The sequence below is a fragment of the Rhinolophus ferrumequinum genome, chromosome 13 (assembly GCF_004115265.2).
Source record: "Rhinolophus ferrumequinum isolate MPI-CBG mRhiFer1 chromosome 13, mRhiFer1_v1.p, whole genome shotgun sequence".
Taxonomy (NCBI): Eukaryota; Metazoa; Chordata; class Mammalia; order Chiroptera; family Rhinolophidae; genus Rhinolophus; species Rhinolophus ferrumequinum.
In genome coordinates, this window is record NC_046296.1 from 9477240 (window position 1) to 9502932 (window position 25693).

The 25693-nt window shown below is 39.3% G+C and overlaps 2 protein-coding genes across 2 annotated transcripts in view; both read right to left on the reverse strand.

The window, feature by feature from the left end:
- The window catches only part of DNAH6 (dynein axonemal heavy chain 6), a 249296-nt gene that overhangs the window by 95722 nt on the left and 127881 nt on the right, over nucleotides 1-25693 (reverse strand). Inside the window, exons 43-48 of the mRNA XM_033125611.1 lie at nucleotides 23684-23855; nucleotides 19815-19961; nucleotides 19204-19277; nucleotides 17280-17434; nucleotides 10117-10348; nucleotides 1226-1378 (exon numbers count right to left, since the gene is read on the reverse strand). Coding sequence (XP_032981502.1) covers nucleotides 1226-1378; nucleotides 10117-10348; nucleotides 17280-17434; nucleotides 19204-19277; nucleotides 19815-19961; nucleotides 23684-23855 — 933 coding nt within the window. The remainder of the gene's footprint in view (nucleotides 1-1225; nucleotides 1379-10116; nucleotides 10349-17279; nucleotides 17435-19203; nucleotides 19278-19814; nucleotides 19962-23683; nucleotides 23856-25693) is intronic.
- On the reverse strand, nucleotides 2364-3398 carry LOC117033271 (ubiquitin-conjugating enzyme E2 variant 2-like). Its single transcript, XM_033125356.1, has 2 exons — nucleotides 3375-3398; nucleotides 2364-2636 (listed from the first exon to the last, which is right to left on the reverse strand). Exons 1-2 carry the CDS (start codon nucleotides 3396-3398, stop codon nucleotides 2364-2366), a joined length of 297 nt encoding a protein of 98 aa, XP_032981247.1.

The window sequence follows — 25693 nt, forward strand, 5'->3', positions numbered from 1 at the left end:
GTATGTTCTGCCCGCCAGTCCCACAGTGGGAGCTGTTTCAAGGACACAGCCTTGAGAGAGAAATGTGTTGTTGAGACCATCTGGACAATATACATGACTGAACCCAGTTAAGGCTTCTTTATAAACTTTTAAGGTTCTGGTGGGCAGGTGTGGAGATCTACTCATTTTGTGGCCACCCAAGACAAAAGCCTTGGATGTAAGTTCCCTTGCTTATTAAACCTGCCACCTCCCAATCTGGAGTGGTCTCCCTCTTATTTTGGTCTGTCCTTCTCTTCTGTGTAGGGGGGCCAATTTCATATCCCCCCACCCCCAGGGAACTCCTAGTTTGATAGCCAACAGCTCCTTATTTCTGCTGCTTCCTGACAGAGTGGGGGTTGCATGGCTTTGGAGCTGGCTGCTGAAAGCATGCTGACTGGGTTAGTGACTTTCTGGCTCAGCAGGAATGATTATGGCAGAGGTGCCAGCTTCCTTGAACACTGACTTCTGCAGTGTGCATTTCACATTTATTCCAAGGAACGCAGCCTGGAATCCCTTTCTTTGGCCCTCCCAATGATTCTGCGTCCCCTGAATAAACCCATTTCTGCTTACATTAGCTGAAGTCAATCTTGCTGTCTGTACCTATAACCCCTGATCTGGCTATAGAGGAAATTCTCATGAAAGGACATAGAAGACTTGAGAAAGAATGGCCATAAAGTTAAAAAAAAAAAAGGTGCAGAAAGAAGGGAAAGAGTGGGGCAGACAAATAGTGGCATATGGAACCTGGCACAGAATTTGGAGAAATGGAAGTGCACAGCAGCTGTGTTGAGAGAGAGAGAGAATGAGAGAGAGAGACAGAGAATTCATTTCTGTTTAAGTTGTACCATAACCTTGCTGATAGGCAAGGGAGTCAAAAATACTGGACTCCTCAGGCAGGGTGCTGAGGGTGTGTAAAATAAATTTGTGTTTAAAGAATGATAAGAGAAGCTGTCTAGTTTGGACAAGACTATGTCCTCCATGGGGGCCATAGAGTTTCTGTTTTCTGCTTTCCATGGACCTTGCTGGGAGTCTGGTGAACCAATGCTTTGAATGCAGGAAATAAAGTACAGAGAGTTACAAAGGAAACCAACTCTACTGAAAACAAAAGTTCTATCCATGGACTCCTTAAGGGGATTGGCAGACCATTTTTAAAAAGGCTAAAGCAAGTTTTTGTTTTACAAAGCCATATAACCATTTTCACACATCCTACCTCATCTCTATTCCCCTCGGAAATTCCTGCTTCTTTTGCTCTCGGTCTGGTGGCTGCTAAAACCTGCTCCAGTTCATCCTTTTCAAATAAATTAGGCACTTCACCTGAGTTCAAGATGTTATTTACATCTTCTAGGAACTCTTCCACTACAATCTGTAGAAGAAAGCAGAGTAATCATTATAACTCATTCAACCATTTTACATTTATTACATGTAAATTATAAAGCAAATATTTGATCAAAATTCACATTGAGTTAGTTTTATATTTATCTTATATAGCTATATTCTGTTTTGGGGGAAGTGAAATGCTCTAAAAATATCAATTAAATCCATCTGGTCTGATGTATCATTTAAGGCTGCTGTTTCCTTGTTGATATTCTGTCTGGAAGGTCCATCCATTGATGTCCGTGGGGTGTTAAAGTCCCTACTATGACTGTATTACTGTCAATCTCTTCCTTCATGTCCATCAACATTTGCTTTATATATTTAGGTGCTCCTATGTTGGGTGAATAAATGTTTACAAGGGTTATATCCTCTTGTTGGATTGATTCCTTTATCATTATGAAATGTCCTTCTTTGTTTCTTTTTTTTAACAGAAATTCATCAACCTTCCCCATGACATTTTTTAAAATTATAAATGCAGGTGTTAAAAGAATTCTGAACATACTTTTGATGCTACTAGCAGTCAGCCCCCACACAGCTTCAAAAATTAAATATTAATTGTACCTACTACTTTAGACAATTTAAACTGAAAACTCTTTCCCTAAGCAAGATGGATAAAGCATGCCATTTCTTTTTCCCAATTGAGATTTTTACGTTTTAGAAACACACATGCTTCTGCAGCTATCTGATACTTCTCACCATATTGTCATTTTATAAACCTGAATTCTATTTTGAGCACTCCAGGTTTGTGTTTAAATGACAGTGCCTTAAAAAAATTGTGCTGCAATTTTCCTCCTGTTACCGGAAACATAATGCCTGTACATACATTAAATATATTCTTAACAAATGTCTAACTCTTGTTTACCAGCTGAAATTCTTTTACTTAATGTGTGGGTATTTTGCATTGTGATATTCAATCAAGACATTACCAAGAGTAGGAGACTGTTGATTTAAGACAAGTATGAGATCCATTAAAATTAATTGTTGTATGTTTGTCCTTCTGGTGGCTGCAGAAGCCTCATATTTTCTTGGGACATCAATAGATGTCTTAGCTCTTGAAGTATAACTTTAATGCTATGTGAATTTTGCCATTTTGCTAATACTGGTATGTTCCGTGCATTCACCATTCCACTGGAATTACTTATTCCATTCATATTAATTTTGGTTACAAATCTAACTGATGGAGGAACTTCTGGGTGTTCAGGTCCACATTCTACTTTCAAGTTATATATTTTGTTTTCATAATTTGTCTATGGAGATGACCATCTTTTCCTGCAGCCCAATGCAGCTGTTCTTCTTTTGTCTCTTATTATATCTTTATTTTAAAGTCTATCTTGTCTGATGTAAGTATTGACTACCCCAGCGTTTTTTCATTTCCTTTTGAAATGAAATATCTTTTTCCATCCCTTTCAGTCTGTGTGCCTTTCAATATGAAATGAGTCTCTTGTAGACAGCATATGTACGGGTCTTGTTTTCTTATCCATTCAGCACCCTATGTGTTTCAATTGGAGCATTTACATTTACATATAAAGTGAGTATTGATAGGTACATAGTTATTGCCATTTTACTATTCATATTTATGTGTTTATTTTTTCCTTAAAGAAGTCCCTCTAACATTTCCTGTCATACTGGTTTGGTTGTGATGAACTTCTTTAGCTTTTTCTTGTCTGGGAAACTTTATAACTCCAGTTTTAAATTATAGCCTTACTGGGTAGAGTAGTCTTGGTTGTAAGTCCTTGCTTTTCATCACTTTGAATATTTCAAGCCAATCCTTCTTGCCTGCAATGTTTCTGTTGAGAAATCAGCTGACAATGTTAAGGGAGTTCCCTTGTAGGTAGCAACTACCTTCCTCACGATGCTTTTAAGATTCTCTCTTTGTCTTTAAACTCTGGCATTTTAATTATGACATGTCTTGGTGTTGGCCTCTTTGGGTTCATCTTGTTTGGAACTCTCTGTGCTTCTTGAACTTGTATGTCTCTTTCCTTCACCAGGTTAGGAATGTTTTCCGTCATTCTTTCTTTTTTTTTTTTTTTTTAAAGATTTTATTGGGGAAGGGGAACAGGACTTTATTGGGGAACAGTGTGTACTTCCAGGCCTTTTTTTCCAAGTCAAGTTGTTGTCCTTTCAATCTTAGTTGTGGAGGGTGCAGCTCAGCTCCAGGTCCAGTTGCCGTTTTCTAGTTGCAGGGGTCGCAGCCCATCATCCCTTGCGGGAGTCGAGGAATCAAATTGGCAGCCTTGTGGTTGAGAGCCCACTGGCCCATGTGGGAATCGAACCGGCAGCCTTTGGAGTTAGGAGCATGGAGCTCTAACCGCCTGAGCCACCGGGCCGGCCCCCCATCATCATTTCCTCAAATAGGTTCTCAATTCCTTTCCCTCTCGCTCTCTTTCTGGTATCCCTCTGATGTGAATGTTGTTCTCCTTTTGGTACCCTGATCATGTGAATGTTGGTATAGAGATCCCTTAAACTATGTTGTTTCAGAAATCCCTTTAACTATCCTCATTTTTTTGGATTATTTTTTATTTTGCTGGTCTATTTGGGTATTTTCTACTACCTTGTCTTCCATATTGCTGATTTGATCCTCTGCTGGCCTGCTGCCACTGAAAGAGCCTTTAGTGGTATGCAGGCCAATGCCAGCTGCCCTCCGCTAAAAGAGCATCTGGTGGTGCATGGGCCAAAGCCAGCTGCCTGCCACTGAAAGAATTTCTGGAGGTGCATGTGTTGGGTGGGATGGGATCTCAGAGGGTCATCAGGGTGGGGAGATTGGTGTTCACCAATTGGGGCAGATTCAGATTTGGCTGTGCGGGGGGAGGGCTTAACACAGGAAAGATAGCAGCTGCGAGCTAGCTGTGTGGGAGGAATGCTTAACATAGGAACAGTAGCGGTTGTCTCTCAGCCCTTGTCCTGAAACCACACCACTTAATTTCTCCTTGTGTGTATCTGGTGCCCCCCAAACCACTGTCTCTCTGCCAGAGCACAGGGTGAGTGCCTGTGAGTGAGTGAGTCTTGCACAGGTCTTTTAAGAGGATGCCTGGGTTTCCAGCAGCCTTCTGTCTCACCTGGATGGATGGAACCCCTGCTGATTTTCATGGCCAGATATTATGGGGGCTTCTCTTCCCAGCACTAGTGCTCTGGGCTGGGGAACCTAGTGTGGGGCTGGGACCCTTCACTCCTCATAGGGGGACCTCTGCAGCTGAAATTCTCTACCGATTCTCAACCACCACACACAGGTGTGGAACCAGCCTGTTTTTCTTCTCTGCCCCTCCTACCAGTCTCAACATTGCTTCTCCTGTAAATCTTTAGTTATAGGACTTTTACTCAGCTAGTCTTCAGATGGTTCTCCAGGTTGATTGTTCTACAGTTTATTTGTAATTTTGATGTGGTCGTGGGAGGAGGTGAGCACAGCATTTACCTACTCCCCCATCTTGATTGGTATCCCCTAAAATACCCTATTTTAAACTGGTAACAACTTAACTTCAATAGCATTCCTAAATTCCACTTTTCCTTCTCTTTCCCTTACATTTTAGGTTATTGATGTTACAATTTACATCTTTTTTATATTGTCTATCCAATAACTGTTTTGTAATTATGGTTATTTTTGCTATATTTGTTTAACTCTTAAATTAGTACTATAAATGAAATATATACCACCATTTTCATATTACAGATTCTAATGTTAACCATTTATTTACCATCACCAGTTAGGTTTTGTACCATTTTATGTTTTATAATATTAATTAGCATCCTTTTACTTCCACCCAAAGGACTTCCTATAACACCTTTTGTAAGCAGTAGTAGTGGTAATAAACTTCCTCAGCTTTTGTTTGTTTGAGAAAGTATCTCTACTTCATTTCGGAAAGACTGCTTTGCCAGGTATAGAATTCTTCTTTGATAGTTTTTTTCCATCAATATTTTGACTATATCATCCGATTCTCAACTGGCCTGAAAAGTTTCTGTTAAAAATTCACTGATCACGTTTGTAGGGTATCCAATGGACACTTGTCTTATTAGGGAGACCACTTCATGGATAGTGTAGGTGCCTGACCACTGCAGTGTACACCTGAAGCTGAAGCTGAATAATAATGAATGTCAACTATAATATAATAGAATATATTATATATATATATATATATATATATATATATATATATATATATATATAGTCACAGGAAGTGGAGCACAGCATAAGGAATAGAGACAGTGGAAATGTAATGACTGTGTATGATGATAGAGGGGTAGTAGATTGGGGAAGGGGGGTTATCACTCTGTGAGGGGTATAAATGTCTAGCTATTACATTGTTTTGTACACCTGAAGCTAATAATAATAATAAAAAAAACTCACTCATCATCTTATGGGGGTTCTCTTGTATGTAACTTGTCTAATTTCTGTTGCTGCTTTAAAAATTCTTTGTTTTTGACAATTTAGTTATAATGTGTCTCAATGTAGCCCTCTTTGGGTTCATCCTTTTTGGGATCCTTTGGGCCTCATAAATCTGGATGCCCATTTCTCTCCCCAGGTTTGGAAAGTTTTCAGCCATTAATTATTGCTTTAAATAAACTTTCTGTTTCCTACTTTTTATCTTCTTCTTCTGGAATTCCCATAATGTGGACATTGTTCCTTTTCATTGTGCCCCATAAATCCATAAAAAAGAGTCTTTCTTCACTCTTTTTCATTTTTCCTTTTAGCCTCCTCTGACAGGATAATTTTAAGTGTCTTGTATTGTTAAGTCATTGATTTTTTTCTTCTACATGGTCAAATCTGCTTTTCAAGCTCTCTATTTAATTCTTCAGTTCAATTAATGTATTTTGCAGCTCTAAGATTTTTAAAATATTTTTTAAATTTCTTTATTGAATTTATCATTTTGTTCAGCATTATTTTCCTAATTTTTTTACTTATCTGTCTTGTGGTGTTGAAGTTTACTAAACTTCTTTGAGATTATTGTTTTGCATTCTTTGTCTGACAGTTCATAGATCTCCACTTCTTTAAGTTCGGTTATTGGGACTTTATTAGTTTCCTTTGGTGGTGTCATGTTTATATTTTTTATGATCCTTGATTTCTGACATTGGTATCTGTGCGTTTGAGTAAACAGCCTCTTCCTTCAGACTTTATAGGTTCACTTTGGCAGAGACAGTTTTTTACCAGTCGACTCAGTTTGGATTTCTGGATGTGTCAATTGGTAATGTCCTTGAGCACGTGGGGTTTGCTATCAGGGTGTGTTTTAGGGTGAGTCCAATGCCTGAGCTCTGACGTCAGAGAGGGTGCCACTAGTTGTATAGTACTGCTGACATGGTTCCCTGCCCAAGCAAGGCTATAAGATGGGTCCTATGGTTGTCTGGGTTCTCTGGCCAGGCTTCCTAGATGGTTGGGACTCGGTACTATACTCAGCAGTAGGCAGGGCTATGAATTAGATTCCCTGCCCTGGCAGGGCAATAGAATGGGCACCACAGCCTGCATTACTTCTTTTTGGGGACCTGAATCAAGCAAGGCTGTGCACTGAATTCCCTGGACAGATGAAGCCACCATTTTTGCTCTGCAGATGGGGAAAGCTACAAGCTATGCTCTCTGCTGAAGTGTCACTGTAAGCAGGGCTGTTGGATGGACTGTGCAGCTTCTTGCATGCTCTGGTTAGGTCTCCTGGTGGGGTGGGCTGCAGCTTACATTCAGCACCAGGTGGGGCTATGAATTAGTTTCCCAGTTTGCGTGGAGCAGGAGAACTATCTCCGAGGCCAAAAAGGTTCTCTGTTTATGGCAGGGTTGACCAAACCTTTTTTCAACGTTTTTCCACCAAGGGCCATGTGCGGTAAAATACACAAACAGTCGGGCCACTCACTCGAGGTGAAGTCCGTATTGCCTCACCTGGTTTATTTAAGTAAACTAAATATATTTTTGGAATTTGCTGCGGGCCAATTAACAATGGATTGCGGGTTGCAGTTGGCCCGCAGGCTGCAGTTTGGACACCCCTGGTTTATGGTCTTGACTCAAACTGACTTGCACTCCAAGTTCCCTGGCTGAACAGGGCCACTGCCTTTGCTCTGTAGATGGTCAGGTCTGCCTGCCAGACTCTGTTGAAATGTTGCTGTACTGTGCAGCTTTCTAGGTGTTCTGGCCAGTCTTCCTCATTGGGCAGGCAGAAGGTATATAGAAGGTATATTCAGCAGTAGGTGGGGCTATGAATTAGCTCACATGCCTGGGTGGCATGAAATAGCTGGCTCAATCAGCCTCCCAGGTGTTCCTGGTCAGGCTTTCTAGCTGGGAAGGGCTGAGAGCTACACTTAGCAGTGGATAGGGCTATGCATTATTTCCCCTGCCTGGGAGGGACAGGGAAACTGTCTCCAAGGCTAGAAGGACTCTTAGTTTGTGGTCTTGACTCAAGCTAATCCACACCCCAAGTTCCCTGGCTGAATGGTGCCACTGGCTTTGCTCTGAACCTCTTGTATTCTCTGCTCAAGCATTGATGGGTTACACAGCTTTTCAGGTTTCTAGCCAGCCTTTCTGATTGGGCAGAGTCAGGAGCTATACTCAGCAGTGGGCAAGGCTATACCTCAGCTACCCTGCTTGGGTAGGATGGGGGCACAGACCAGACTACAAGGACAGAAAGGCTCTTTGAGGACCTCTAATCAGACAGACCTGTGCTCTGCTGAGTTTCCTGGTAAGACTGTGCCACTATTTTGGCTCTGCAGATGAGCAAAGCTGCTGGTTGGGACTAGTACTTAGGTACTGTGGGCAGGAACTCAGTCTGCTAAGATCCAAGTACTAAGTGTTATGTCTCCCCACCCCCATCACAGTTCCAGTGGTCAAGCCCTGCAGATTCCCCTGTGATCCCCACGATACAAGACTGGAGTGAGACTCCCAAAAAGTGACCCACAATTCTGGGTGATCTGGATGTTCATGCTGGGCTCTCTTTTTCCACTGGAGGAACTGGAGCTCAGGGGGGACTTCTTGTTGTGATGCTGTGCCAACCTGGGGGAGGAGCAATGTGGTCAGCATGTAGCCGTTCCTCTTACCCTTCTAATGCCACCTGTCTTGGTCTCTGTGGAGAGTGTGCGTGTGTGTATGTGTGTGAGAGAGAGATTCGGTCTCTCCTCCTCATTCTAGGATTCTTTTGTTGGTGTTTTGTCTATGAATAATTGTTAGTTGTTCTTGTGAGGGGGAGTGAAGCTGAGACCCACCTATATCACCATCAAGCTGATGTCGCTGTCTATAATTTTGTCCTAATATTATTTTCCTGATATTGTCAGATTGTTTATCTGTATTCTCTTGTAGCTCTCTTAGTATCTTTAGAACAATTGTTTTAAATTATTTGTGGGGCAGTTTATGGATCGCCATTTCTTTGGGGCCATTATTGGAGGGTTATTGTATTCCTTTGGTGGAGTCATGTTTTCCTGGTTCTTAATGATCCATGTAGCCTTACATAGGTGTCTGTCTGTTTGAAGAAACAGACTTTATAGACCGACTTTGGTAAGGGAAGACTTTCACCTGCAGGTGGAGGCCTGCTGGAGTATGCTGTAACCCCTGGTCTAGTGGTGCAGAATGCCAAGTTCAGAGGTGTATGGTAGCACTGGGTCCAGGGGCATGTTATGTCTCTTTGGCTCAGGCCATGGGGGTCCACAGTATTGACAACTATGTATATTTTGGCTAGAACTGTAGGGGCTCCATAGTGGCTTCAAGGGCTATTGGCGTCCTCAGTGGTGCCCCCAAGTCCAGTGGCTAGGGACCAGGGCAAGCATTGGTGGTGGACAGAGCCAGTTAGGGGCATACATTTCACTGTGAGTCCTTTATCATTTGTAAAAAGTATTTACATACTCAGCTATAAACTCACTGTATGTCACAGATATTGAAAATATTTTCCCCGTTTTGTGGTTGTACTTAATCCCATTTATAGTGTTTTTAAAAGTAAAATGAATTTTAAGATGTTTATGCATCAGATTTATTGTTTTTTTATTCCCTGGCTAATTTCCATAAAGGTTTATTTTTTCCCTAATGTTAAAATATGGAAGTGTAGTCAATGTAGAAAATCCTCTACAATAGAATAAATTCAAGATCAGTTAAAGTTGTTGCTGTAGACATAGATGTAAATTCTATTTTAATTTTAAAGTTAATTTAACCCTAAAACAGAGCTGCTATTTTTCTTTTTTCTTGAGTAAAGCCTATTTTCCTAATTGAGTTCAGTTAGGGAATTAATTTCTCTTTCTTTCTTTCTTTTAAAGATTCAATTCTCTCTCTTTTTTTAAAAAAAATTTTATTTATTTTAAGTGTGTTTTTCACACTTAAAGTCAAGTGCTCCAAGTCAAGTAGTCATTTCAATCTAGTTGTGGAGGGTGCAGCTCACAGTGGCCCATGTGGGGATCGAACCAGCAACGTTGTTGTTCAGAGCACTGGGCTCTAACCAACTGAGCTAACCGGCTGCCCCCAGGAATTACTTTCTTATATTCACCTCTACAGAAATAGTTTATTACCTTCTGCTATCTATGTCCGTCCCCTCAAAAAAATGTTAAAACCTCTCATCCCCTAAACTTTGATCATATTTATTTACTTAGAATTTAAAGGGGGAAACAGTAGTTGGTAAAATAAATAAAAATGTGTTATAAAAGACTTTTATAAGGTCCCAAAAATTTCTTATCAGTGGACACAAGTGCCTGAATTACATTATACAAACTATTCAAGCACAGACATGATTGTAACACTCATACTTTTCCTGATCCTTACACTTTGATTAATGAACTATGTACCTGTGTGTCCGTGAAGAGGAAAACCATATCCTTGTCGTCTATACCAGCTTGTTTGTACAACTTCCTCAGGTCTTCGTGAAAACTGTCATAATTATATCCCCGAGTCAGTTCAATCTGTAGACATTTGTAACCACATATGTGGGCGGCAAGTCTGGTAAGAGACTGCTTGCCGGTGCCTCCTACTCCAACAAGCAGGGCATTGCCTCTTTCCTGACGAATCATGCGGGCAATTCTGCAGGAAGCAAATCAGAGAAAGATTTATTTCAAGTGTACAGATGTGATTTCTGCTCAGAGAACCTGCCCCATTGTGGAAGGCTGGTGGCTAGCGGAGTGTCATCCCTGAGCAAACGGCCACAGGAAAGACCAGCGTATGTCTGAGATTCACGTTTGGGAGAGAAGCGCTGCTGACCTTTTCCTTATATCCATCTCTTCCACATTTCCTATATGCGATTAGACTTGGTCATCCAAATTTAGAGTAAAGTAACATATCTTTTCTTCAAAGTGTGAAGGATTCTTTCTTTCTTTACTTTTATTAAAATGTATTGGGAGTGATAATGGTTCATAAAATTACATAGGTTTCCAGGGTATAATTCCATAATACATCATCTATATATCACAGTCTGTGTTCAGCACCCAGAGTCAGTTCTCAAAGAGTGAAGGATTTTGTCAGAAACCCTGACTGGTCTCGTCAACTACTTATGTTAACCATTATATTGGCAAGCCCAGGTCTCCAAGCAGAAAAATGACTAGACCTACGAAAAGACATTGCAGTTCAGAAGGAGAGATCAATAGGAAAAACATCTAAAATGGATTTACTATAAGATATCGACAAAATTTTAGGAAATTTCTGATTCATGTTAACAACCAGAATTTAAACATCATTGTAATCATAATATTAAAGTAAGCTCACAGAAAGGGGAAAAAAAATCCGAGTTTAGGAAAAATTGATTGGAGATGGAAAAATCTGACTACCAAATTGAAAACCTCAGTGGAAGATGGGTCTTACAAATAGGATACCATAGAAAATTGAATAGGTGAAATAGAAGACAAACTCTAGAAATTTGCCTAGAACTCAGAGAAAAAATATAATGATACTTAAATGCCAAGAAAAAGTGGAAAATAAGGAGGACAAATCTGGGAGAAACAAATGGGATCCCAGAGGATCACAACAGGAATTGCAGAAGGAGAGACAAAATAAAACTGATACAACCGCGACTGAAATAATAGAAAAAAAACCCCTCACTGCTGAGCCCACATGTCTGAAAATGTCACTGAGGGTCAGGAAAAGAGAAACCAAAGAGGAGAGGCAAAACACTAAATATTTTCTAAGAGATATATAAATATAAATAAAACATGTCTGTGTAGGTGTAGGTATGTATGCGTATGAGGTCGGACAATTAAGTTCGTGAACTCATGCTAGAAAAAGTGTTGCATACCTCATTGCTGAATATCACTACGGTCACCTTCGAAGTACTCTCCTTGGGAAGCTATGCACTGATGTCAGCACCTAGTCCACCCTTCAAAGCAATTTTGGAACTCTTTTTCTGGAATGGCCATCAGAGCTGTCGTCGTATTACCCTTGACGTCCTGAATGTCATCAAAATGTCTTTTTTCAATATTTCCTTTATCTTCAGGTAAAGAAAGAAGTCACTGGGGGCCAGATCAGGTGAGTAGGGAGGGTGTTCCAATACAGTTATTTGTTTACTAGCTAAAAACTCCCTCACAGACAGTGCCGTGTGAGCTGGTGCATTGTCGTGTTGCAAGAGCCATGAATTGTTGGCGAAAAGTTCAGGTCGTTTTCGTCTAACTTTTTCACTGAGTCTTTTCAGCACTTCCAAATAGTAAACTTGGTTAACTGTTTGTCCAGTTGGTACAAATTTATAATGGATAATCCCTCTGATATCAGAAAAGGTTAGCAACATCGTTTCAACAAGTTTGCGAACTTAATTGTTAGACCTCGTACATCTATGTATATATATGTGCATATATGTATCTATTTCAGACATGTAGACATATATATATACACATACATATATGTATATGTATGTGTATATGTAGTAGAAATATATATTTTAGCTGAGAAGTTTGTGAACATCTAAAAAGCAGATATAATAGATTACTCCCAAAGGGACAAATAATTTTAGACTGAACCTGAGGCATCTATTTTACAAGATGGCATTCCATAAGACAATGGTTACGGAAGGAACTATATCATGTTATTGTTCAGAGAGTAAGCCATCTACCAACCCTTCCTAAAAGATTCCTTGAAGATATATAGAGAAGTGTGAATAACATTTAAAAAAACTTTTTAAAAATTTAAGAAACTCAAAAAGGGGGAAAGGATATCAGTATAAAAGTGAACAGTATATATTGGAGTCAAGTCCATACACTACTATTAAGATGATAAAAAGGTAATGAGAATGCCAATATTTTCTTCTTAAAAAGAAGAATTTTTACAAATGTAAAAATAATTTCCTATTTTAAAAAATTATCATCACCATTATCTAAAATCTCAGATTGAGTCATCAGAAAGTAGGAAATCATGGGAGAAATGTAAAAGCAGGTTTAATTTCTCTCTCTCTCTCTCTCTGGAAATGATCATCTATCTATCTGTCTATATTTCATTTTATTCATGATGTTGATAATTGGAGAAAACAGAGTTCAAATATTTGAAAAGGGTAATGACTTTCTTATTATTTTTAATTAGGAAAGTAAAACATGGTCATTATAACCAAAGGGAGAAAACCATTGGTACCCCTTTAACCACTTGTGAGCTCCGTCATGAGGGCCTGGATGCTGTCCTGCTCTCTGTGGGAACAGTGCACATTGCACACAGTGGGGGCTTCATACGTCAAATTGTTAAATCAATTTATGTCTGTTGAGTTGTATGTGTGTGTTTACAAAATGGAATTAAACTCTACATCACATTTTGTTTACGATTGGTTTGCTAAATAATGCATATTGGACATTCTCATGCTAGTTAATAAACCAATACATAAACCATAATTTATTTATCTTGTTCCCTAGTGATGGATATTTAATTTTCTTTATGGTTTTGTTATTTCAACAATATTAAAAAGGAACAACTTTATAGCTGAAAATAGAATCCTTTCAGATTGAGAGAGAGAAAGAGAGAGAGAAAAAACAAAAGAGGTTGCATTAAAAACAAATAGGTAATAAATTAGGGTAGCATAAATGTGGATGTTAAATCCATGTTTTAAAATAATATTTAATTTTACAGGATTGTGGAGGTAAATATAAGTGTTAAAGGCGTAATGTTTAACTATATTTGCCATAATATAATTTTGTAAAAAAATTATGTGCTTATATATTTGAAAGCAGCACACAATTTTAAGAGTGGTTGTCTCTTGGTGAGGAGGTGGAATTATGAGTAATGTTTTTCTAAATATTCTGTAGTGAATATAATCAGAAAAATAATCAGAAAAATAATCACTATTTTTTAAAATAAAAAAAGATATATTTCTGCTTTGTAGGAAATATAAATATGCTTTCCTTATGCAGTAGTTCTATCATTAAAAAGATCTTGGTAACATGAATTTTTATAAATAAAATTATGTGAAAAAAAGAGACAAACATGTCATTGCTTGTTCTAACAATCTCTGAAATTCAGTATGCTTTTACCAAATCATCTATATTGAAATAATCAACTTCTAGAAACCTTAAGTAAGAACTTTGAGTTAGAGAATGTTGATTCAGTAGTTCTGTGTGTCATCATCTTTGGTGGTGGGGCTAGTTGCTGTGTAGCCTCGGCATAGAATGGGGAGTCTACAGGATGTATTTTGAAAAGTGCTCTTCCAGGACAAAGCATAGACTCCTACGTCATTATTCAGGATCTTCTAAAACAAGAATCAAACATTCAAACTTGTCTCCTCCAGCTGTGCACCTTCTCCTGCCCCTCAGGCGTCTGCTCTTTCCTTGCCCTGACTGCCTTGATGACACTGCTTTGTCTAAAACAGCAGAACAATGGTCTGGGGGCCAAACCTTGCCCGATGACTGTTGCTGTTGTTTTTAAAATTTTTTATGGCCTATGAGCTAAGAATTATTTTTAGATTTTTAAATGGTTGACAAAAAAATCAAAAGACGAGTAATATTTTATATGCGAAAACCATATGACATTCTCATATTAGTGTCCATAAATAAAGTTTTATTGGAACACAGCCATGCTCATTCATTCACTTATGGAAGGTGGCCTCTTTTGTGTTAGAATGGCAGTGTTGGGTAGTTGTGACAGGGACCGCATGATCTGCAGAGCCTAAAATAAAATATTCACGTTCTGGCTCTTTACAAAACAAGGTCCTCAACAACTTTCCCTCACATCTTTTGCCAACTCCTCCCCTCCAGTAAAGAAGACCCCCAAGCACCATTTCCATTGCTATGCCTCTATTGCAGTGCATCTCTAACAGAAGACACACAAGATCACGTTTGCTTATTTCTCTTCAGCTACCTATGTGTATACAAAATTGAGGCTGAATAGACATATAATAATGTTTCATTTTGTTTTCCATAATGCACTTGTACTTTATGTTACTCTTGTACTTTATATTACTCTTTCCTTATTTCATTTACATTATAGTTATTTGCTATTTCCATGTGAGATTATTGGAAACAAATGATTTGTCCACTCTGCTTCCCAGTGTTATTTTACATAGATCAATAGATAGAAAACTCTCCCCATTTAAGAATCCTCCAAAGTTACATTATCTCTCCTGTCATAGGAGGAGATGGCTTTTCTAAGTAGTGGTTTATATTTTAATAGAAAGATCCATTCTACCGTTCTTGCTGTGTCAACAACTTTGGGGACTTTGTAATAGATAAACTGCCTGGTTCAAATTGCCCGTTGAAAGCATAGGCCTGAAGTAAGAAATATTTTTTTCTCAGCTGGGAAGTCTTTTGTCCAATTATCCTCTGGAAAAATAAAAACCCACAAACTAAAATGTCATCAACAAATAGAAATGTAGTGTCTGCTAACTTACTGAATATTTAGTAACTGCCTCATAACCATGTTCATAATGAAGTCCTGCTCATCAGCAGGGTGTTTGAAAGCTCTTATGACAAGTAGAAATTTGTTTCCTCTAATTCCTAACTACTGAGCCTCTCTAGAAAAAAAGAGAACACTCTACATTGTTATTCACCCGGCAGTCCTTGGTGTATCTGAAAACCAAATCTCCGCCATTCTACAAATGGTTTTTAATTTCCCCCGATAATATTTTAAGCAAACCTCGAGTGGCCTGGTGATTCCCTTTCACAAAAATAAGAAGGATTATAAATACTATTAAGTTGACTTTGCCTATAGTCTGGTTTACTCTCCAGGAAGTTTCTCAGACCAGCATACTGCCATTATTTTTTTTCTTTTCAGGCTTAGGGCCTGCCTGAGCTGTGGGAATAAAAGTTGTTAGGAGATAGTGTGTGGGTCTGTTGGCAAGGAAATTGATGGGAAGCAAGTGGTATCTTGACAACCCAATGATAAACTATTGTGTTACAACACTTTAAAATAGCAGAAGTATAGGAGAGGTGAAAGACTTGATTTGCTTATGGTTTACTGAAAAAATCCTGGGGGTGTAATGTCAGTCTTAACAAGGTCCAACATTAAAATGTAGTTGACAAGGGAAGAAAACAAAGCCATTAAGATCTTGTTATGGTAGTAGACCCTGGGAAATCCTGTCCTTACACACGTTTTACTCTGCTTATTCCACAGAATGTTATATCAAATGTGGGTATCACATTTTAAGTGGAACATTGAAAAATAATAAATTGCTCAGTATGTTGATGGGTAGAAATAATCTCTAACAGGCAATAGTAAAAGACCTGGGATCATTACGCCTGGAGAAGATAAAGCTAACAGGAGCCTGGTATTCATTTTCAAATATTTGGAGGGCTGTCATGAAAAAGAGTAGATCCATTTTGGGTGGAGATACCTGCAGCAGAGTTAGCGTCCAAGCACTGGATGCGATCCCCAGGCTGCCACTCACTAGTTAGAGGACTTTAGACAGTTTACCTAGTCTCTCTGTGGCACATGACATTGTCCCAATATGGCTGCGATAGTGTTTTTGGTCCTTGCTCTTTGACCCTACCGAGAGATATAGTCTCTGTGAAACTGGGTGGTTTCACAGAAGTGATGCTATGTGACTTCCAAGGCTAACTTGTGAAAGGCCATTGGGCTTCTGCGTGGCTCTCCCTCGGGGTATGAGTCTTTGGAGCCCTGAGCCAGCATGGAAGAAGCCTGGACATGCTCATGCTGCCATGCTGGAGAGAGATGTGGAGTCCGCATGGAGGCAGAGATGTGTCAGGTGCTCCAGGTGCTGTCTGCCTACAACTGTGTGAGAGACCCCAAGAGAGGACCGTTGGGAGCCATGAGAGACAATAAAAGAAATGAAGCCACTAAGTATTACAGTGGCTTATTATATAGCAACAGGCCACTGAACATTCTCTGCGATTTATTTGTGGAGAGATTAAGAGAGTGAGCCACAGAGAGGTATTATCACAGTTAAATGGGATACTCCCATATCATGGTTTTATATTCACATCGAGCACCATTATTATTACTGCTCGACAGGGTGAAACTGGTAGCAGAAGTCACAGCGAGCAGATTTTGACTTACCCTTGAAGGGCCATTTTGACATGAAATTGTCCAATAGGACATGAACCAGTTTAAAACGTGGTGTGTGCTCCAAGGACTGTAAATATTCAGGCTGGATATCTAGGTGACAGAGATGTCTCTCAAAGGATACTTGCAATGGGTAAGAGTCAGACTCACAAGCAGATGGAATCTGTGCTCCTTGCATTCAACCTGTTTTGCTATAATCTTGAAACGCTCTTTCTTTAGGCATGCATAGAATCAGCCTTGTTATACTGTACATGTATCTCTGGGAACACCTTAGATCGTTTTTTGTAATGATTCAAGACATTTAAAACAAACAAAAACAATCTATTAAGGTTTAGCAAAGATAATAGCCCCCGAGATTCCACAGAAAATTAATGCTTATATTTAAAATATATAAAAAAATAACTTTTAAATTATAGCAAGATTTGTTATAGACCTTCATCCATCTAGCAATTTAAAGAGTTTTACACAACTGGATCCTTACCTTTTAATACAAAACAAATTAGATGAATACATTATTGGGCACCTTAGAGCACTATACCTTGAAACATGTTCTATAGCATCCTGAAAGAACACCAACTTTACTTCTTTGGGATTTATGAGGTTATAATCATCAAGATAGTCCTGTAGAACATTTGCGATTTTCTCCATGTCAGGCAGGTCAACATAAATCCGATCACTCCTATCTGCTCCAAACTATAAGATGATTTATGGGAGAAGAACCGAGATGGATCAATTCTGATATAGAAATATATATGTAACATACATGACCTTAGGAGGGAACATTATATTTTACCTATGTTGCCATTTATTTAATCATTTGCATAAATACATATCCCTTCATCCATGCATATATATGCTACAAGAGACTAAAGAAAGTCAGATTTTTGTGGCTAACCGAAAATCCATTTCATTTAACTTCTTCAAGTGATACATTGGAATTTCAGTTTTATTTGCAATAATATTCATACAGGAGGAGCTCAGAAATAGGCTTTAAATTAAAAATTTTTTTTTCACTATACCTTACTCTGGTTTCATAATTTTGCTCTTAGGCTGTTGTCATCACAAAAGCTAAATGGGTTGAAAATTATGAATGGCAGACTGTTATAAAAAATCATGCCAGAATTATATATAGTTTTACACAGCAGTCATCTAATTAAATAAAGCACTGAGAATAAAATGTGGCACAAACTATGGGAACTGAGGTCTTGTTTGGACTTCTGGATGAGGTCTTTTCTTTACTGTAGCAACTGCCCTGGGGGCATTTTCATTTGGAACCTCTGACTAAAATAGATGTAGGCAATGCAAGAAAAGTGCAACTGCTTCTTTCCTTTATTCCCCCTGTTTGATGATAATGTTATTGGAAACACACAGGAAATACAATAACCACCAGAAAATAAATTTTGGACTCTGAAAAAAAAAAGAAAATGGAGGAAGAAGGAGGGGAAAAATTTTCTTTTGGACTTTGTATTTAGTAATATATTTAAATAGCTCTATTTCACACAAATAAATTTTCTCTTTTTATGTTTGTCAGGGATTAGCAGAGTAGTGAGGCATTGTATACCTACAATAGAAAGCCGTGTTCATTCATTCGTTTAAACAGCACTGATCGAGAGCCTGCTGTATACCTAGCTCTGTGCAGGAAGCTGGGGATTTAGGGTCAACAAAACAGATAGGGCTCTTCCCTCCTGCAGACACTAGGAATGTTCAACCCACACAAGAATCACCTTGTAAAACATGATGAGTGTGAGCACAGGCAGGGTGGTTGGATGGAAGACTTATTCTAGGCAGGTCCATAGGGCAAAATTAGGGCCCGTGTGTAGATGTTGTTGGGGAGGGAGCAAACTTGAAGAACTTAATACAAGGAAATTTTTACTACTAATCAGAGCTACCCTAAAATGAAGGGGGCAGCACTGCTAACTAATGGGCTTTCCAGTACTGGAAGCATTTGAGCAGAGGCTGCACAGGTACACAGAGTATAAAAGGGGAGTCCAGCCCTGAGTTGAGACCAAATCTCCCTACAAATTGAATACCTGATGGATCTCTGATTCAAACTATTATCAAAATGAATGCAACTAGATCAGGAGTTAGCAATATTTTCCCCTAAAGGGCCAGATAGTAAATATTTTAGTCTTTACAGGCCATATAGGCTCTGTTACTACTCCTCTAGTACTACTACTCCTCCGCCTTGTAACGTGAAAGTAACCACATAAATAGTATACAGTCAAATGGAATGGGCGTTACTGTGTTCCTATGAACTTTATTTACAAAAATGGGCAGTGGGCAGATTTGGCCTATGGGCCATAGTTTGTTGACCCTTCGTCTAGATCTTTAATCTTCACTGGTGCAAAGTTCTTGTAGAATATAAACTTGAACTTTGTAATCTTTAAAGAATTATGTTTATAACTGTAATATTTATATAATTATAATCTTCAAATGTAGTCAAGTCAGTACAACATACTTGCCTTAATGAAATCTCCAAATATGATGGGCCTTGTTAAAAAATATTCTACATCAATTGCAATTCCAAAATATTTGTCTATTCAAAAGAAACAAAATTTTAATATAATAAGATGAATGCAGTATTTTAATAATAAATATACAGAATAATATTAGCTATTACTTTACTTAGAAGCCTTAATTTGTATATGAAACTGAAAGAAAGCCACATTAACACCATACAACTTTAGTTGATAATCGCCCAGATTTAAGATTAAGAATATTTATTATTAATGAATATTTTATTAAATAATAGATATTGAATGCATATTAAGTAAATATGAAGTACTTTAGAAATATTCTGGCTTCTTATCAGACAAAATGCTGTTTCTCCTACTTTTCCTCCTCTAATTAAAATTATATACTGAGTTTAAAATATTAACCCTTCTTGAATTTCAATACAATGATATTTATAGTATTTATAATTTTTTATATATTTGATTCATCAAAGAAAACAACTTTTACTCATGAATTACTAAAACTCATTTTGCTTTACCCTATGTAAGCTCATTTTAATTTTCCTTTATATTGCTTTTCTACTAAAAAAAAAAGCAGCTAAATAAAGATTGATATTTACTGGCCATTTCTGTCAAAATAACATGGAAATAGTCCTTATCTTCATTATTAATCAGACGATCATGGAAGACTCTTTGACATTCATGGCAAAAGAGTCTAAATATCTGCATTTCTTCTCTTATTGTTCCTGGATTGCACTGGAGCATACCTGTTTTTAAGAAAAGGAAAATTCTATATTTGTGGAATCTATAGTGTTAGTTTAATTAACTAGAAGATCCTTAAGTCCAAATTAATCACCACACTATGAGAAATAGGTGCTTCCCCGGTGGATATACACATATAATAATAGTGACCTCTTTTTTTGACAGCAAAACTGAAACACATTACCTGATAAAATATTTTTTGTTGTTTTGTGATGTTTCTTTAACTGAACATGTGAAGTGGTCAAACGTCACAGTGTAAGCAATATTCATCTCATTATTACATTCAGTTGCATTACATTATGTGAGGAGTGTCATCTTTAATATACCGTATACTTTTCATCTAGCAACTTTCTTTCCCTCCCAACCTTTACGCTGTCTTCAAAATATCAACTCCTTCTCTTATTCTTCCTCAACGTTCGGTCCTCATCAAATGCCCCCTGGCCCTTCTTGCTTCTACTCAAATTATTCTGAGTACTCTTTGTATTACTATAAATTGCAATTACAAACACAGTTCTAACAATTTCAAGTTACAACAAAAGCCATGCTAAAGAGAAATCCAGGAAGTGGTCATTCTCCACTTCCCTGGGGACCCTTCACATGGGCCTCCTCATAGGGTGCAGAGGGGACGGGAGATCCCTACTATGCCCACAGGTACACACAGCAGACAGGGTGCACTGTGCAACACAGTAGGTACCATTCATGCTGCGTTGGAATAATAGGGCATTTCTATAGATAATAATGTTACATTTTTTTACTTTTGCAGCTCACATTGTGTGTGTGTGTGTGTGTGTGTGTGTGTGAGATATGTTTCTTGAAATGCTTAAAGATTTGATTATTTTCAGCTACTATTTGTAGAAAGAAGGGTATTTCTGGGACATTTTGATAAAATGTGGGCACAAGGGGAAAGATACTCAAAAGTGGGATGTCCTAAATATTTTATGATGTATCATTGTCAGAGATAAAATACATCCTGAATTTTGAGGCTCAGAAAATATCTAAAAAGTAGGAATAGAAAGACATGGGGGAAGGATAATAAATAAATGACTAGATGAGACAAGGTCTGAGGACCAGGAAATGATTCCAAGGTAATTAACTAAAGAAACAAAGCCATGTTCCAATGTTTTCTAGGAAAGATGAGTTTATGTATCCCAGGATTGAGCTGCTAACATGGGAGGGTAAAATTTTAGTGGAGGAAGAATACAAATTATTGTGTCATCCAGTGGCAAGGGTGGTGTACCATCTTCAAGAGTTCCCAGACTCCTGAAGTGGGAGGAAGGTTACACGGCAGGAAAAGGAAAAGAGAGTTGCAGAGCCATCAGAATGGGAGTTGGAAAGGTAAGGGACCTGTGGTGAGAACTGAGCATTAGGGAGGGACAAATGAGGTAGTCAAGGTTCTTCAAGCCAAGCCTCAGCTCCTACCATCAGCCCTTATCTCCTACCGTGTTTCCCCGAAAATAACACCTAGCCGGACCATCAGCTCTAATGCGTCTTTTGGAGCAAAAATTAATATAAGATCCGGTCTGAGAGCCAAGTCTTTGCTTTACATGGACGTGCTCGATAGCTTTCACTTACGCTACTTCATAGATATTTAAAACATGTTCATGTACTTTAGTTTGTATGACTCTTCGTTGAGAATACAATATTAAGAGTGGTTTAGAACCAAGAGAACTGGACGGGGAGTCCGCACTGGATGGGAACAGAGCAGATCACTGAGCAACTAAGAGTTGGTGTCCTTGTATACAAAATAAGGTGAGGACTTGGTACACTAAGTATTGTAAAAGATGTCTTTCAGTTCTGACATTCTATGACATTCATTCATTTATGCATTCAGTGCCAGGCATGATTCTAGGCACTGAGGATGCAGTGATGGACTAAACATTCTATTAGGAGAGACAGAGACATAAACACGTATGCAGATAAATATCTAGGATATGATTTCAGGTAGTAAGTGCTATGAAGGGACATAGAGGGGAAGAGGAGGAGGAGGAGGTGATATTTGAACAAGGAATGAGTCATGTGGATATCTGAGGTAAGAACACTCCGAGAGAAGTACAGAGGCCCCCGGGCAGGCCCTATTTCAGGAGCAGCAAGGAGGTGGCAGAGTGAGGAGGAAAGTGGTAGGCAATGATGGCAAGCAGGTAGCCCTTCTATCTTCTGTGACGGGTGACACCTGGGTCCAGATCTCACAGAGCCTCAGTCCCATGGCATGTGATAGGAAAGCGCTCAGGAGTGTCTGAATCAGGGCTACCTCTGGCTGCTATGTGGAGGGCAGAGCTGGTTTTAAGGTAAGGTAAGTGAGCAGTCTGGATGCAGGAGACCAGACACAGAGGAGGAGACTCTCACTGTGAGAAATCCTGGTGAGATATTACACTACTTTGGGCTAGAGTGGTGGTGGATGGAGTGGTGAGCAAGGGTTAGATTTGGGATATATTTTGAAGGTAAATCCATCAGGGATTTTGGTGATGGATTGGATGGGAATCATCAAGAAATGAGAACACTCCAAGGTTTGTGGCCAGAGCAACTAATGGTAGTCTCCTTATCTGGGTCCGGGTACACATGGCTGGGAAGAGGGATAAAGCTAGAATTCAGGTTCAGATGTGCCAAGTTTAAGAACTCCAACTGGATATCTAAGTGAGGTTGTTGAGAAGGGAGTTGGATATACAGATCAGATACGTAGAGGAGAGGGAAGCTGGAGGTAGACATTCAAGCATCGTCTATGAATAGATGCATTTAACATCATAGAATTGATGGATAACTTAGGGGCTATGGTGTAGATAAAAAAGAGGATAGAAGACAGAGCCTTGGGGCACCCTAACATTTTGAGGTAGGGAAGAAGAGGGACAGCCATCAAAACAGACGGAGCAGCAGCAGCCAATGAGAGAGGAGGAAACCCAGGAGCATATGCCCTAGTAGATCAGAGAGGGAGGGATCTTGAGAGAGGGAGGGGAACGTTGTGAGTAGTACTGCTGAGAAGTTAAGGTTCAGACTGTGAACTGACTGATGAATTTGGCAAGATAGAGAGGTGGGGAAGAGAAGTGTAGTGCAGAGGTGGGGAAGAGAAGTGTAGTGCAGTGTCATGTATAAAAGCTTAATTGGGGGTATATTAAAGAGAGAACTGGAGAAAGTAAGGAGACAGCGAGACCACTCTTTAATGCTCTTTTTAGAAAGAGCAGAGAAAATGGGGAGGTAGCAATAGGGGGATATGGAGTCTCAAGAGAATTATCTTTTAAGATGGGAGGTATCCTAACAGGTTTTTACGTTGTTAGGAATGATCCAATAGAAGAGGGAGCATTGATGATGCAGAAGACGAGCAGGAATTATAAGGGCAAAATCCTTGACTAGGCAGGAGGGGCTGGGATTCAGTGCCAGAGGGGATATTGAGAGGAGCAGGGACAGCTCAGCCACTGAGTAGGAGGGAAGGCAGATGCAGGTTGTCTGGGAGACTTCGAAGGTAAGACAACTCGGGTGTGACTGCTTCTATTTTTCTCAATGAAGTAAGATAGGTCATCAACTGGGAGTGAGAAGTAGGAGGGGATGTTGGCTGTTTGAGGGAATCTGTGAAGTAGTCAGCCTGGAGTGGGGGGTGGAGAGTGACTTGAACAGGGACATGTAATGGGATTTCCAGCAAGTCACAGACACCCGTGGACGTACCATTCTACTGGGTGATTTGGGGTGAATGGAAATGAAGGGAGGGTGAAGGTCATAGAATGAGGGGTCGATACACTACCTTGCACACATTTGGATAAATCCCTCAAATTAAAGACATAATGGGATTTGGCTGGTGTTGGCAGAAGATCAACACTCATTCTGTTATAAATCTCAACTGAAGCTTCAACAATGTTGGATGCGGTTTGCTTGACAGCTGGTGTGAAGTCACTTAGGAAGCCATTTAAGATGGCCTAGAACCAGAAACATAGTAGGAGAGGGTTAGATTTTTTTTTCCCCCACCAAAAACATATCTTTCAAATGTTCCAGATTTGGTACTTTTTCTAATAATAACTAGGAAGCTGAATTCCAATGCAAGGACATCTGGGTGTTAAACTGTTCCATTCATTTAAGAACATGTTCTCAAAAATGGGTTCACGCCTTCTGTGACTGGTGATGCCTGGACAGCATTCAGATCAGAGCAGTAAACTTACCATGAACTTACTCTCAAGTAATTTAGACTGCTTCTTGCTGTGGGACCAGAGGGGCTTCCTGGAGTGCCCAGACTCATCTGGAAACGAACTGAAGTCCTCTCTGATTTTTATGAGTGAATGACCAACAAGTCTATAGACTTTCTTCTTCATGTATATCTAAAGTGCAACTTACTCATAACTACCGTCTCCCCACTCTTCAGCTTCCCCATCTCAGTATATGGCCCTACCCTCTGCTCAGGTCAGGCACTTGGATGTCTCTTTTGATACCTTCCATTCTCTGTCCCCACAATCAATTTTGAATACATTTCTTGAATCTGTTTCCCCAGACATTACCCCATTTGACTCTTTTTCATCTGGGCTTCTTCACTCCCTCCTTCTTCCACTGGCCTCTCCATGTCCACTCTTGGCTCCCTCTGTTAACTTGAATCCTGCATTCAGGCACTGCACCCCTCTGTCAGTCCGTGCTCTGCTCCTGCCCGGCCTCTTCACCTCCCCTCTCTCCCCATTGCTCACTGTGTCCCAGCCACACTGGCCTTACCACCCAGACTGTCTCCTCCATCAGGGTCTCTGCTCATGGCTCCTCCCTCCCAGTCCCCACCCCCACGTGGCTGTCTGCTTGGGAGGAACTTTCTCCTTCTTTATGTTTCAGGTTACATGCCATCTCTTCAGAGAGGTCTTCCCTGACTACCCTATTTAAAAGAAGTCCTCTCATCAGTCTCTTATGGCTCTCTGATCTCCTCATATGCAACTTGCCACAATCTGAAAGTTATTTATTAGTTAGTCTCCTATCCCCAGTTGCTTAGGAAATCATTATAGATTTTTAAACAGATAAATTCCCATCACCATTAACCTTGGAGTTTCCATGGGAGAAGCCACCAGCATGCATATCAATGTTTGCAAGTCGGTCCTTGTGACTTTAGATTTGGGGCTTATATATGAGATACTTTGAAATAAACCGAAGTATTTGTTTTCAGTAATCCCACTGTTAGACATTAGTTTTAGCAGCTTATGAGGACTAGCTATCTTTTTGAGCTACCTGCACTCCTGGGCTCCTAATATGAGTTTAACATTCTCCATATGGCCTGCATTTTGAGTAGAACATACAAGTCACATTTGACTTCTGCAATTGCAAGAGGTGCTTGAAGTGGTTACCATCAGTGTCCAGACACTTCTGATTACTGCGAGCTACTGCCTGAGCAACGTTGACCAAAGTGTCTACTTGTATACATTTTTTGGCACCCCGTATATGTATATACCAGGAGTGCCAAATCATGACTTGTATTCATCTTTTGTTATCGGTATCTATTGAGTATTACAATTATAATACAGTTTCTTCCTTTCTTAAAATGTGTATACATTTTTTTGGCACCCTCTGTGTGTGTGTGTGTGTGTGTGTGTGTAATATGTAATATGTAGTTATATATATATAACTACAGCTTTATATGTGCATGGCTATTATATATTAGTTCATTCATCTGTTTATTATCTGTCTCCATGGTGGAAGCTCCATAAGAATAAGAATGAAACCTGCTTTGTTTAAATAATATACCAATGTCTGGCACATACCATGTTTCCCCAAAAATAAGACCTAGCTGGAC